Below are 13,403 nucleotides of genomic sequence, written 5' to 3' on the forward strand. Positions count from 1 at the left end.
GGTAATATTATTATACCAATTTAAGAGATGAGGACGCTCAATAAAAATAAATAGATAAATAAATAAGGACTTTGGGATTAACAGATACTACTATATAAAAAATAGATGAACAACCAGGTCCTACTGTATAGCACAGGGAACTATATTCAGCATCTTGCAATAACCCATAATGGAAAAAAATCTGAAAAAGAATATATGTGTATGTACATATATATATTCTTTTTTTTTTTTTTTTGCCAAGGAGCCAACACTTTATTTGGGACTGAAGCACTTTACTGTACACCTGAAACTAGCACAACATTGTAAATCAACTACACTTCAGTAAACTTTTTAAAAAGTTGAGGATGCTACTGCTATCACAATTCAAAAGATGGAGAAATGGACAAAAGAGATTCCCAAGAAGTTAAATGACGTGCCCAGGACCACACAGCTAGGGATTTGAACTGAGATATGCTGTTAGCCGTTACCGACGTGTTCAACAAGGGCAGCCAGTGAGAAGAAGCATGCTTTTGCAACTCAACACAACTAGCAGAGACCCATTCCCTTGGGGGGAACATCCAGCCAAGACCAGCTGTATTTGATCACAGGGACTGATGAAGTGGGAGAAAGGAAGAGTCACCACGGAGGCGCACATTAATAACCCTAAGTTCACAGAAGAGGAAACAGGCTCAGGGAGGAAAAGAGGGTTGCCGAGGTCCCGTAGTGCTAGTACAGAGTGGAGCTGTAACTTGAGCCCAGGGGTGTCAACTTGGCCAACATCCTGCAGCCAACCTCAGGTGCTGGGCAGGCATGGGGTTCATATAAAATCACAACCATTCCCAGATATCCAGATAGGTGAGATTCCAGATAAGAACCTGGTTGAAAAACTGCAGGGACTTCCCTGGTGGCACAGTGGTTAAGAATCCGCCTGCCAATGCAGGGGAACTGGGTTCGAGCCCTGGTCCGGGAAGATCCCACATACCGTGGAGCAGCTAAGCCCTTGCACCACAACTACTGAGCCTGCGCACTAGAGCCCGCGAGCCACAACCACTGAGCCCGTGTGCCACAACTACTGAAGCCCGCGCGCCTAGAGCCCCTGCTCCACAACAAGAGAAGCCACCGCAATGAGAAGACCGCACACCGCAACGAAGAGTAGCCCCCGCTTGTCGCAACTAGAGAAAGCCTGCCTGCAGCAACAAAGATCCAACGCAGCCAAAAATAAATAAATAAAGTAAATTAATTTTAAAAAAAAAGAAAAACTGCAGAAAATACCCCTCAGTGAATAAACTGCCCAGCCCCGGGAAAGAGGAGTGGTAATCACCCATCTCTGATTATCACCATTTTTTTTTTTACCCTGGCAAATGCGTGTGTGCGGGTATTAGTACATAGGGTCCTGCACTAATGACAGCAGTTAGACAGGGTTCGAGGGCTGACAAAGTCTCACAGGGCTCAAAACAACAATGCTTACATATCTGCAGTTCCTTGCAGGAAAACGGTGCAATCTAGCAACTGCACTAGGGTGAGAATATTCTTCACAGCCAAAGGCTGCCTCACAGCAAGGGCTCTGGAGAGGCCAGGTGTGAGCCCCAATTGTCCTCCCTTTCAAGGGCCAGACCAGGGTGCACTTTTTCTCTCAGATCAGTGACCACTAACTTGTACATGGAACGCCCCAAAACCAGGGAACCCCAAAATGGAGTCTCAGTTGGGGTTTCTTATCCCCAGCCGGTCGTGTAGGCATATTCTTGCTAGCAAACCAGCCCCAATGGCAGAGGCTTCGGGGATCTCACCAAGACCGGGTACAACGCGTTAGTCTCACTGTTATCAATCAACAACACTGAAACGTGAACTGCCTCCAACTCATGGGGACAAAGTAACACTATTAATCAGTATGGCCATCAGTATGACCAGTGGTCAATGTCCTATAGTCACGGGTCCTTAAGCAAAGATGAGAGAAGCATATTTAACAAACAACAATTCAGATAAGCTGAAACGATGGACCATGCTTAGAAAAGGCTCCATTTAGGAGGACAAAACTTTACTGCCCCAGAGGAGGCACATGAGAAAAAGTTAGAGGTTCTCAGTGGTCATCAGCTTAGTGTGAATGCTGTGGTGTGTTACCAAAAACGGTAATAGGCACTCGGGTCAAATTAATAGAAGCATAGAATATATATCGGGGGAGGTGATAGTCCTGCTCAACTCCATGCTCGTCAGATGCCACCTGGACTTTTGAGCTTTGCTGTAGTCACTTGGCAGTAGTTGGAGGAGATGATTCTGGAAGATATGACACTGGTGCCAGATGAATAGTGCCGGATGAGGAAACGAGAATGCTGGGCCTGGAAAAAGGATGCCTTAGGGGGTGGGGTTTTTACTTTCAGAGTGATTTCAGCCGTGGAGTCAGGCTTTAGTTGATTTCGGAGCTGCTGTTCTCAACAGCCATTGTATAGGGGCTCTGGCTTGATGATACTTGGACACGCGTCTGAAGAGCTCTTTGCAGAGCTGGTTTCTTGGGTGGAAGGCGGAGTAGTGTGTGTGTGGCTCCTCTGTCTTCGCTTTATGACAAGGAGAAGCATCCAAAGGCATTTGCATTGGTCATCTTTTCCTGGAACTACCCACAAGCAGGAATGTATCACATCGCATGGTCTGGACATGGGGTTACGAGGTGGCCAAGCTCTTGGAGTGCAGGTTTCAGCTGGTGGAGGGGATGACGACTCCCTAACACAGCTGTCTCTCCAGCATGTTTGACAGCACATCTGCCACTTAGGAGTTTGCTGAGGACATTGTGGAACTGTGGACTGGATGCATTTTCAACTCTTTCAAATTCACTCAGTGGGCCTCTCCCCAGCAGGCTCTGATTGACTACTCCTTGGGCTGTGAAGAGACCCTCCACCCCCCCCGATGTCACCACACACACAGGTCCTGGTATATTGTAATGAGCACTTGGGACCACAGTTCTAGCCCCATTTCTGTCCCCTCGCTGCTGGGTGAACTTGGGCAGGACCCTTCCCTTTTGGGATTTGGTTCCTTGTCTCTAAACTGGAGATGCAGCTATCTGTGCTGTTTCATGGGGTTGTTGTGTGGAAACTTGAGATGCTGGCAATGAAGTTGTTCTGTGCTATTATTGTCGTTGTTGTCATTGCAATCCCCTGGTCTGTCTGGTACAGACCGAAGTTCCTGTTCCCCTGCTACATCAGCTAGGATGCTTTCAGCTGGCAGCGAGACAAAACCCTACTAAAAGTGTTTTAGACAGGAGGGACACTATTGTTTTGAGAAAGGACAGTCCAGGTGTGTGTGTCTGATTCAGCATCTCAATAGTGTCCTGAAGGACCTCGTTTCTTTCTGCCTATAAGTCCTCTCACATCTCAGTGGCTGGTTTGTGGCTTATGTCTACACCCAAGCCACTCACTGGCCAAGAGAAGGAGACCACCATGGTGGGCTTAGTAGAAGCGGGAGTCAACCCTTACAGCTTGAGAGGGATGCAGTCTCCACTGAAGGATGAGGCTGCTTAGAAGGGGGCAGATGAAGATGGAGTTCTTTTAGCAAGGATGAACCAAACAGTGTCTGCCCCAGTCACGGGGATGTCCTAGCATGACGGTCAACCAGTCTCCAGCCCTGCTTCTGTTCCCTCCCTTATTCCCTCCCTCCGTCCCTCACCTCTCCCTTCCTCCATTCCATCCTTGTTCATCCAGCATTTACTGGAGGCCTATTGTGGGCTACCGCTGAGTGAGCCCCGGGCATTCTATGCAGGTAAGGCATAGCCATGGCCTTGAGGAGGTCCAGTTGAGTAGGTGCATGAGATAAATATACACCCTGATGTGAAATGGCGGGATAGGGGCAGGGCAGGGTACAGCTGTGGGAATCCAGGGGGGGGGGGGGATCCAGTGAAGAAGGACATTCCAGCAGAATTGGTGACAGGGGTGAAGGCCTGAAAAGTCTCAGAGCTCATCAACTGCTTGGTCTTCACTCTTGGCTGCAGGGATGGCCCAGAACTCATCACAAACTCCCTGTTCGGTACAGCCAATGGTTCCAGACAGATCGTCAGAGAGAGTCCAGAGACCTTAGCTTGCCACAGCTCTCACATCTGGAAAATGGGTCTAATTCTTCCAACGTTGACTGAATGGATGGAAGGATGAGGAGATAGGTTTGACTGTCCACAGTTAGACATCAGTGTAGGAGGCCTGGCTTCTCACCCCAGTCCCCCCCCCATTGATTCTGTGTGACCTTGAGAGCATCAGGCACCCTGTCCCTGAGCCTCAGCTTCCCCACCTGTAAAATGAGGAAATTGAGTTAGGTGGCACTAGGGGCTCTTCCAGGACTGAATTTCTTTGGGGGTCCCCACATTTGGGTCAATATCAACCCCCGCAAAATAATCTTTGGACATCTCCCAACCCTCTGCCACCTGGCCCAGCCCTGAGGAAATAAAGCAAGACTGGGGAGCAGGGCGATGGCCCCGGGGAGATGGTCTGGGATGCCCAGACAATGGGATCACGTGCCCAGAGGATGTGCTCTCTCTTGGATAGTGGCCCAGGAGCTTCCCTGGCTTCAGCCCTCATTCCTCTTGGTGGAATGATTGTTTCTGGGGTCTTGGCAGCCGACAGGCCGGAGTGACGTGGTCCCAAAGGCAGAACCCAAGCCCTGGGAGACAGGCGGGCAGTGGTAACAGCCAGCACCAGCTCCAACCTCCTCCCCTGGGGAGGAGGACTAGACTGGCATTGCCTGGAGGGGACAAAGGGAGGGGACACTCTTGGAGGCTGCCTCTTTCTCCAGCTTGGAGTTCAGGTCAGTTTACTGAAATGCTTTATCCTGGGTGCTGGGAACACAGCAAGGAGCAGGATGGAGTATGATTGGTGTATCTGCAGCCCCTGAAACTGGCCCTGCCGCATGGCACGTGCCCAACGAGTAATTGTTGAGGAGGGAGGATCCTGATGTAGGAGAGAGAGCAGGTGGCAGGAGGGGCTGCCCTGCTCTAATCTGGCAAACTTTACTCTCACGCATGTATCCCTCCCTCTCTCCCTCCCTCCTTTCCTTCCTTCCTTCCTACCCTCCTTCCCTCCTACCTTCCTTCCGTCATTCACTCAGCATTTATGGAGTACTTCCTATGTGCCAGGCACCGTGTTTCGTGCTGTTGTCAGAAACTCAGCAGGGCATCTGCTCACAGCAGGGACCACAGCTTGTATTTGCCTGTTACCAGTGCCCAGCTCAGGGCCTGATGCACGGTAGCGTCTCCTGATTGGCTGAGTGACCAGGGAATGAATGACTCTGTTATTAGGTGTGCACTGTGTGCACACGTCCTATGGGACCTGCAAGCCCGATGCGAAAGGAAGGCCCGTCCCGGTGTGCCCAGCAGTGTCAGGCATTGGAAAATTGGGGACTAATACGTGGCATCCAAGTTCTCCTCCCAGTTCTGCGGTACCAGTGAAACAAGTATGAGTTGAGGCAGCACTTCCTGACCTGCGTCATCTGTCTGTCTCCTTGCTCATCTCCTCCTGCAAACACTGGAGAGCAGGAAGCACAGCCTGGCGCACAGTGGGTCCTCCGGAAAAGCTTGGTGGATGAATCGGTGGAGACTGATACCAGGGCAGTGTACAACCCTCTTTCTGCAGGCAGACTTCATCTAGTGATTTAGTCAAACATTTATTGAGCCCCTACTAAGTGTCCATCACAGAGGCTATTGAGATCAACAGTTTCTCTCAAGGCAGATGCGCCCCAGAGAGCAATGGGTCCATGGCTGCTCTGCTTGGGCAGAAAGTAAACTACGTGCCTTGGAAAGTCCTCACCAGGCCGGGAATTCCTATCCTTCTGCCTCGTCCCCAAAACATCTCCATGGGCCTGCAGGCAGTGTCCACCCAGTTCCCAGGCTCATCGCCTTCTGCCCTTTTTTGGCTGGCTGGTGAGCACCCCATCCCTTTCACAGGGTGGGTAATTGCTCAGTCAGTGTCTTCTGGATCCAACTTTCATGAAGACTGTTTGTGCCCAGTCGCTGGTGCTGTGCCAGGAACCTACTTGGCAGGAAGACTGGGTGTGAAGAGGCAGTGGAGGCAGGAAACAAGGTCCTTTCCCTAGAGTTCTTATCAGTGTCCATATCTGCTCTTTTCAGCTGACCACGAACTCCTGGAAGGCCATGAGGCTCGTTTCTCTTCCAACCTAGGAAAACGCAGGTAGCCCTCAATAATTATTTACTGCATTGGATTGATTATTTACAGCAGTCTCCTACTCCCAAGCTCAAAGGGCACATGCTGAGGATCATGTCCAACGCACCTATTTTACAGATGAGGAGAGTGAGGCTCAAAGGGGACACCATCAACCTCTGTGGGTTTTGGGGGGTTTCCCATGGGTCTTTTGGGCTTCTCTCATTAAAGCAAGGCTCCCTGGGGCTCACCATTGCATACTCAGATTTGGGAGTGAGATTTGGAAAGAACTTGGAATTCAGCCACTGACCTGCTGCCTGATCTTTGAGGAAATGCATCCCCTTGCCTGGAAATGTCTTTCTGGCCAGTAAGTTGCACATCATCACCCACACGGTGCAGTGGGGAGAACTGGATGGTTTCTTCACTGGGCTCCCCTCACTCCTCCTCCAAAACCAGCCTGCAATCTGCTCCCACCATCCGGGCCCTTTTGTGACTCTTTCACTTGAGCTGTCTTCCCCAATGGCTGCATGTTTATCCAACATACACTTCGGGACCCAAAGGCCACCTCTTCCTGGGAGCTTTCCTTGGTTTCTCTCCATCCCTTAGTCTGCTTGACAATTCAATTCATCTGTATCTCTCTGATAGCATCTATCACATTCTTCTTGTGTTATCTTTATGTGATTGCAGGGGATTCTCTGTGACATGGCAGTGTCTGATGTCTCCTATCCAGGCCCCCTTCCTTGACCCAAGTTGCCGACCACATTACAAATATGTGTGCCCAGAAAGCAGGACTATGTACAAATTTCTTTGTCTTCACTCCATAGTGGCAGACCCTCTGCCCCCAGCTTTGTACAGGGGTTTGCACACTGTAGGAGTTAAAGAAATTCATTTAAATTATTAATGGTTTGAGCATCTATTGTATTCCAGGCTCCATGCTGGGTGTGGGGACACAGTTAGATCTGACCATGACAATACCATGTGACGTGTGCTACAATACGGTGTGGAGCAGAGCTTTGAACTGCACCTAAAAGGACAGAGAGTCTGTGAACAGGCAGAAAGGGGGTTTCGGGGAGAGAAGAGCCTGGGAGGAGACAGCATGGACAAGACCTTGAAATACGCCAGCTTGTCCAGAGCCTGGGTCCAGGCATCAGAGAGAGTGGAGCTCACTGCACAGAATATGAAGTTGGAGAGGCTGGCAAGGATCTGCTCAGAACCCTCTAGCGGCTAAGATTTAAATCATCATGCTCAGCTGCAAAGACAGGAATCAGACTACCTGGGTTCGAATCCCACCTCCACCACCTAACAGCTTAGTGATCTCAGGCAAGTTACTTAACCTTTCAGTATCTCAGTTTTCTCATTTGTAAATGGAGATAACAGGCCTCCCATAAGTGGTGGCACTTAGAACAGTGCCACACCTGGCTCAGCAGAGGCACGTGAGCTGCAAAATACTAGGGGATGCCAAAAACCCTTAGTAATGGAGTTTTACATCTAAGGGGGGGCCCAAAAAAACCCCTAAGTAATCAAGATACATAATATTTTAATGCAATACTTTAAAAATGCCAAAATCCACGATGAACAAAATACCAAAATTGTAAATAAAGGCAGGATCTCTCTAGTGCAAGGGATGCAGCTCAAAATACATCAACGATTATCGGACTGGAAGTTCTCAGCCTTCAAGAGCCGTGGACTTCTGAAAACCTGAAGAGAACCGGTGGCCCCTCTCCCCCAGAAGAATGCACAAACAGGCACAATTTGTGCAGGTTTTCAGGTGTTCCTGCACTTCTGGGGCTCGGCCAGGTGGAGGTTAAGAGCGCAGCTTCAACGTGGACGTGCCTGGGTGGTTCCATGCGCCGTCCAGCCGCCTGCGGGTTCCCCAGCACCACGCTGGGCCTCCCTCCTGGCAGTCACCGGTGCTCTGCCCCCTGCAGGAAGCAGCGCTCGGCTACGCGGCTTCTTTTTCTAGCTTGCTTGGCTCGCGCGTCGGCCCTCCCACCCCCTTCGGCTTGGGACTTTTCCTAAAGTTGCTGAAACCAGACACCTTGCTCGACCGAGCCCGCGTGCAGCCACGGTTTAAAAGGCCGCCTTCAGCGCCCCCTCCCCGCCCCCAGCGAAGACTTCAAAAGGCCCGGCGGGCGCCGCGGCCCCTGCACCTATGAACCGCCCCCCGCGCCCGGAGCCCGTGCCGGAGTCCGAGGACGCAGAGCGGCTGAAGTTCGAGCGCAGGCGGACCGGGCGGGTGGCGCAGCCCGGCGCGCCCATGCCCCTCCCGGTGCCGCTGCGCTCCGAGAGCCCGCGCCCAGTTTAGGGAAGGGGACCCCGTCCCCCCGCCCCCGCGCCCGCGCCCGGGGCTGCGGGGACCCATGAATACAAATGCCGTTAGGCGCCCGAGGAAGGACCGACCGTCCAGCCTCGCACCTAGGGACCCAGTAAGTGGCCCGGGGCTCCTGGAGCGCTGGGGGTACGGGTGTGTGTGTGCGTAAAGGTGCGCGCGTGTGGGGAGGGGGTGCACGTGCGAGGAGTGAGTGTGTTTGTGCCCGCGTGCGATGGGCACTAGCGGAAACCTGCGTGCAAGTGGGGGGTAGCGCGCGTGAGTGTGTGCACTTGGGCTGTTACGTGTGCACGTGAAGATATGTATGAGAGGTGTGCACGCGGGTGTGTGCGTTGGGAGGATCTGGCTAGGCTAGGCTAGTGTGTATTTGGGCGCGTGTAAGCACTAATGTGCATGCGTCTGCGTGTGTGGAGTCCGGGTGTGCGCCAGAGTCCAGACACCCCAGGGTGTGTTTGTGTGAGCCCAGGAGGAGAGCGTGGCTGTGCCTGCATGTGAGTGAGTGTGAGTGTGTGTCTGAGTTTGCAGCAAGGGTAGATATGTGTGGGAATGTGTGTATGCACCAGGGAACAAGTCGTGGAAGTGGAGGCGGAGGGGGATTCTAATGCCAGGGCTCGAACTGGGGTTGTGGGTGTGCGAATTTGCCAGGTGTTTGTGGCGGCATCAAGGTGCGCAGTTCTGCGCTCCTTATTGGGATCTGAGGGAGCCTTTGGTCTACTCTGGGGTGAGGAGGTAGGTTAAGCTCCCATTTCTTCCTGCGTGGAGAGGAGAGAGAGAGGTGGCCAACATTGAACAAACGCACCCACTACGTGCCCAGGAAAGTCTGTCCTCCAGGGCGCCCTGAATCTGGGAGGAGAATAGGTGTGTGTATGTGTGTGGTAGAACACTGGTTGTTGTTTTCATGGGAGTCTGGACACTGAGTCCTAGTCCCAGATCTGTCCCTGGAACTCCGGGTTCCTTTCAGCAATAGTATCTGTCCCCTTTCCCCCTCTATCTTTGCCCCCAACTCGGGGACCCCCAGTCTCACGATCTAGAGGTCCCGAATCTCCAAACTGTGATCATCCCGCTGTACAGTCTTGGCCAACTCTTTTCTCTCTGTGAATCTCAGTTTCCCCATCTTTACAGGGGGTCTGGGGGGGTGGGGTGTCTTAGCGGGACAGTCGTGGGCCCGCGGAGGCTGTGTCCCCGGCTGAGGCCGGCAGGGGGCAGCAGGGGGCAGCAGAGGGCGGCCCGGCGCGGGGAGGAGAGAAGGTGGAGAGCCACCGCGGGCCGAGACTTTAAATCGCCTTCATTTCCCCCAAATCCTTCCTTTTCCTCTCCTCCCCCAGGCCGGCGGGGAGGCAGCTTCCACCGCCCTCCGCGCGCCCTCGCCCGGCCTTGCTCTGCCTCCGGGGACCGCCAGCAGCCCGCCTCCAAAAGTTTGATTTTTTTTTTTTTTTTTTCCCCCTGCTTCTTCTTCCTTTTTGGTGGAAGCAGAGAAGAGCGAGGCAGGGGCGAGCGCGGCGCCGGGACTCCTGGGACCATGGGCCTGGCGCGGGCGCCCGCGGGGCCCCGGCCGCGCTGCCTGCCTGCTCGGGCGCCCCTGGGAGCGGGACTGCGCTGGGGGCGCGGGGGCCGAGCGCTCTGAGCCCGCCTGGCGCGGCGGGGCGGGGGGCTGGCGGCCCCATGGGGCGCGCCCACACTTGCCCCCCGGGCTCGGGAGCATGAAGTAGGGGCCCGCCATGGGAGCGGGATCGGCGCGGGGGGCCCGAGGCACAGCGGCGGCGGCAGCGGCGCGCGGGAGGTGAGTACCGGCTCGGGGACGCCCCCTCCCCAGCTTCTTGCGGCTCCGGAGGCGGGGATTCCCCGGCGCGCGGGACGCTTCCAGCGGAACGTCAGCTTCCTGCTCCTTCCTTCACCCCTGCGAGGCGGGCCGCCAAGGGTTAACGCGGCCAGCGCCCCCGGCCCGGCGAGGGTTGGCGAGAGCGCTGCCCGCCCTGCCCCGCCTGGCGCGGCTGCCCGATCGCCTTGGGGCGGGGGCCGAGCTGGGGAGGGTCCCATGCAGGGCCAGCCCCGGAATCGGGATTGGGGGGTGGGGGTGGCGCCTGGAGCGGCGGGGGGGGGGGCGGAGGGGGGCTTTTTGGATGCTTGGGGGAGGGGGGGATCTCCATTTCTGTCTGTCTCGGTGTGTTCCAGTGTTGGTGTCCATAGGTCCCGAGCCTGTAAGTGTCCGTTTCTGTCGGTTCTCGGGAAACTTGTCTGCAAAATTCTAGGGCTGCAGATCTCGGCTTCTGCTGCTGTCTCAGCGTCTGTGTGTCTTTACGTCCCCTGTTTCTGGAAATCTCCGCATGTGTGTCAGTCTGTTTGGGTCTGTGTGTCTCAGTGCTTCCCTGCTTGGGGAGGGGCAGGGGGTGGTCCTCAATTCCTGTCCCGCGTGTGAGAGAGGAAAAAGTGAGAGCTAGCATGTCAGGGCAGAAAGGGCCCTGGGAGATGACTAATTCGAACCCCTCGTTGCACAGATGTGAGGCTCAGGGCCAGAGAGGGGCAGGGAATCTCCAAGGAGGGGCTAGGACCCAGAGGCTCTGGTTCCCAGCCTGTGGAGTAGGAGTTGTAAAGGAGTGAGCATGTGCAAGAGGGAGTCACCGCGTGTGGGTGTGTGTGGCCGTGAGCAGGATGGGAGCAGCCCCTCAGGGCCCTGTGGACTGTGGCTCATGCTTACGGCCCAGAGAAGCGCTCCCTGTCCATCCTGCCCCCAGGACCAGAGGACATTCCCAAGACGCTGGTCAGGGCTGTAGCTCCGCCCTTCTCCACCAGGCCCTGCCCCCTCTGCGCTGGAATCAGGGGGGTGATGCCGCCCCCTCTCTTTCCCATGTCTTGGAAAAAGTGGTCTGGCTGAGATTCCCCCGCCCCTCACCGCCACACACACACAAACACACACACAAACACACACACACACACACACACACAGCACCAGTAAGCACACTGCTGACTCATTTTCTCCAGAAGACCCTGTGCCAGGGCAGATGCCAGCGGTTGGGTAGAAAAGTGGTGCCAGGCAAGCACCCCACAGTGGGGCCCAGGCTTTAGGTAAGTGGGCAGTCATGCTGTTTGAGGCCCAGCCTCTGCCTCCCTAACCACCGCAGCGCCCCAAACCCTGTGTCCTCTGGCCCCCTGCGTGCCTCCTAGCTTTGCTCCCAGCCCAGCTTCCATGACACTGTTCTGGAGCATCCCTGGCCTCTCTTTCCTTCCCCTTCCTCCCTGTACTCAGAACGCTCCCCCTCCCTCGTGCTTCCATAAGCCTGCCATCCGCAAGGCTCAGCTCAACAGCCATCAGCGCCCCTGATGCCGCACTGGAGGGGGCTTGCCCTCCAAATGTAACCCACGGTCTGTCCCTCCCTGAGCACACTCCCCCCATTACTTTATTGGCATAGGCTCTTCCTCTCTCTCTGTGTTCAGGGACCCTCTGGATACCCCACAACCTACCTGGCACACGAAAATGCCATTTCAGTTGATGGCGGAAATGGAAGCAAAACAGAAACTCACACCTGTGGGCAGAGAGGGCACCTCAGTCAAGCCGTGCGAATCCTGCCTCTGCCCTGCGAGCTGGGGCAGGCACCTTGTCTTTCTGCTTCTCCTTTTTCTCATCCCCCAAACGGGCATCCTCATTCCCAGCCAGAAGGGTTTTCGTGAGGATTAGTGGGACTGTGCTTGTAAAAGGCTTTTAGGACAGGGCCTGGCATGTAGTAAGTGCTCAATAAATGGCAGCTGTTATTTATATTATTATTCACTTCATCTTGAATGGATGTGTGAAACAACTGAAAAATTCTGGGCCGCATCGTGTCCAGACAGATGCCCTGTCTGTGTTCCCGTGGAAGAGGTGTAAGGTGTGAAGAAAGCCTGGCGTCTGGGCACGTGGGGCCTGGCCAATCCATGGAGGCAGGTGGGACAGGTTCATCCCCCTTCTCTTTCCTGTGGTCCGCCGGCCGCATCCTTCCCAGCTTACTCCGTGGGATAACAGCCAGCCCAGAGACCACGGGGCTGCTTTCCTTGTGTTTCTGTGCCCTGGGTCTCAGCTCTGAGCTCACAGTGGATGTCCAAGTTGTGTGGGTCTCTGAGCGCCTGTATGTTCTCAGGTAACAAGGAAAGAGGAAAACCTATGCACACCAGCTGCAGGCTCTGGCCGGCCTCGTGGTCCAGGAGTAACCACACTGGGTGTTCTGGCAGAGGGCTTTTTGCAGGAGAAAGGAACACCTGGGTTCCCTTCTTGGAGGGCTGTGTGGCCAGGCTGTGTCTTCAGGGTCAGGCTCCCTAACTCGTGGCTCCCGTTTCGGCCGCCTTCTGCCGTCTCTGGCCCCTGAGCTCTGGTCTTCCCGACATTCTGGAGCCCTGGCTTCGCCCAGCCAAGGCCCACAAGTCAGCGGTGAAAACGGAAGTCTGGAAGAACAAAGCTCTGAGCCAGTGCAGGCACTAAACGTTATTAGCAGTAGCCTAAACAGGATTGGAACGGGAGCAAATGAATCGGCAGGGCCTCCCTCTGGGAGCCAACTTTCCAGGCCTGGAGCTTACTTAGATGGCTGTTGGCTCCTCAGGCTGCATCTCTGTTCTTGTTGGTGAAGGCTGGGACTCTGGTCTCTGGCAAGTAGGAAGTCCCTGTAAGTCTCCGATTTCTTCTCCATGGGAGACGAGTCAAGCGAAAAGGACTGTCTACTAGGTGGTGGAGTCAGATGATGTGGGTCACTGACATGCTGTGTGGCTTTGGGCAAGTCACTTCCCCTCTCTGGGCCTCAGTGGCCCATCTCTATAAAGAGGGGCTGGGACTAGAGTCTGGCCTCTAAATGATCTCAAAGGACCTTCTCCCACTCTATACTCCCGTGCTATACTTTGGCAGTTTCTGGGTCAAGTGCATACAGAATCCAGGTCTGAGAGGGTCAGTTGCATTTGTTGAGGTGAATGAAAAGGAGACAAATATTTTTGTAACAGGCCTTTCGGGGCTG

The 13,403-nt window shown here is 54.5% G+C and overlaps 1 protein-coding gene across 10 annotated transcripts in view; it reads left to right on the forward strand.

The window, feature by feature from the left end:
- COL27A1 (collagen type XXVII alpha 1 chain) overlaps positions 1-13,403 on the forward strand; it is a 186,584-nt gene that overhangs the window by 33,806 nt on the left and 139,375 nt on the right. Inside the window, exon 1 of one of the 10 annotated variants that reach the window (XM_059925415.1) lies at positions 8,473-8,530. The exons of 8 other annotated variants lie outside the window; for them this stretch is intronic. In XM_059925415.1, coding sequence (XP_059781398.1) covers positions 8,475-8,530 — 56 coding nt within the window. In that variant the 5' untranslated portion in view covers positions 8,473-8,474. Of the gene's footprint in view, positions 1-8,472; positions 8,531-9,678; positions 10,214-13,403 lie in introns of those variants that run through there. One more of the 10 variants, XM_059925414.1, reaches the window with a different exon arrangement.

Source organism: Balaenoptera ricei, chromosome 6, assembly GCF_028023285.1.
Source record: "Balaenoptera ricei isolate mBalRic1 chromosome 6, mBalRic1.hap2, whole genome shotgun sequence".
In the NCBI taxonomy this organism is placed as follows: domain Eukaryota; kingdom Metazoa; phylum Chordata; class Mammalia; order Artiodactyla; family Balaenopteridae; genus Balaenoptera; species Balaenoptera ricei.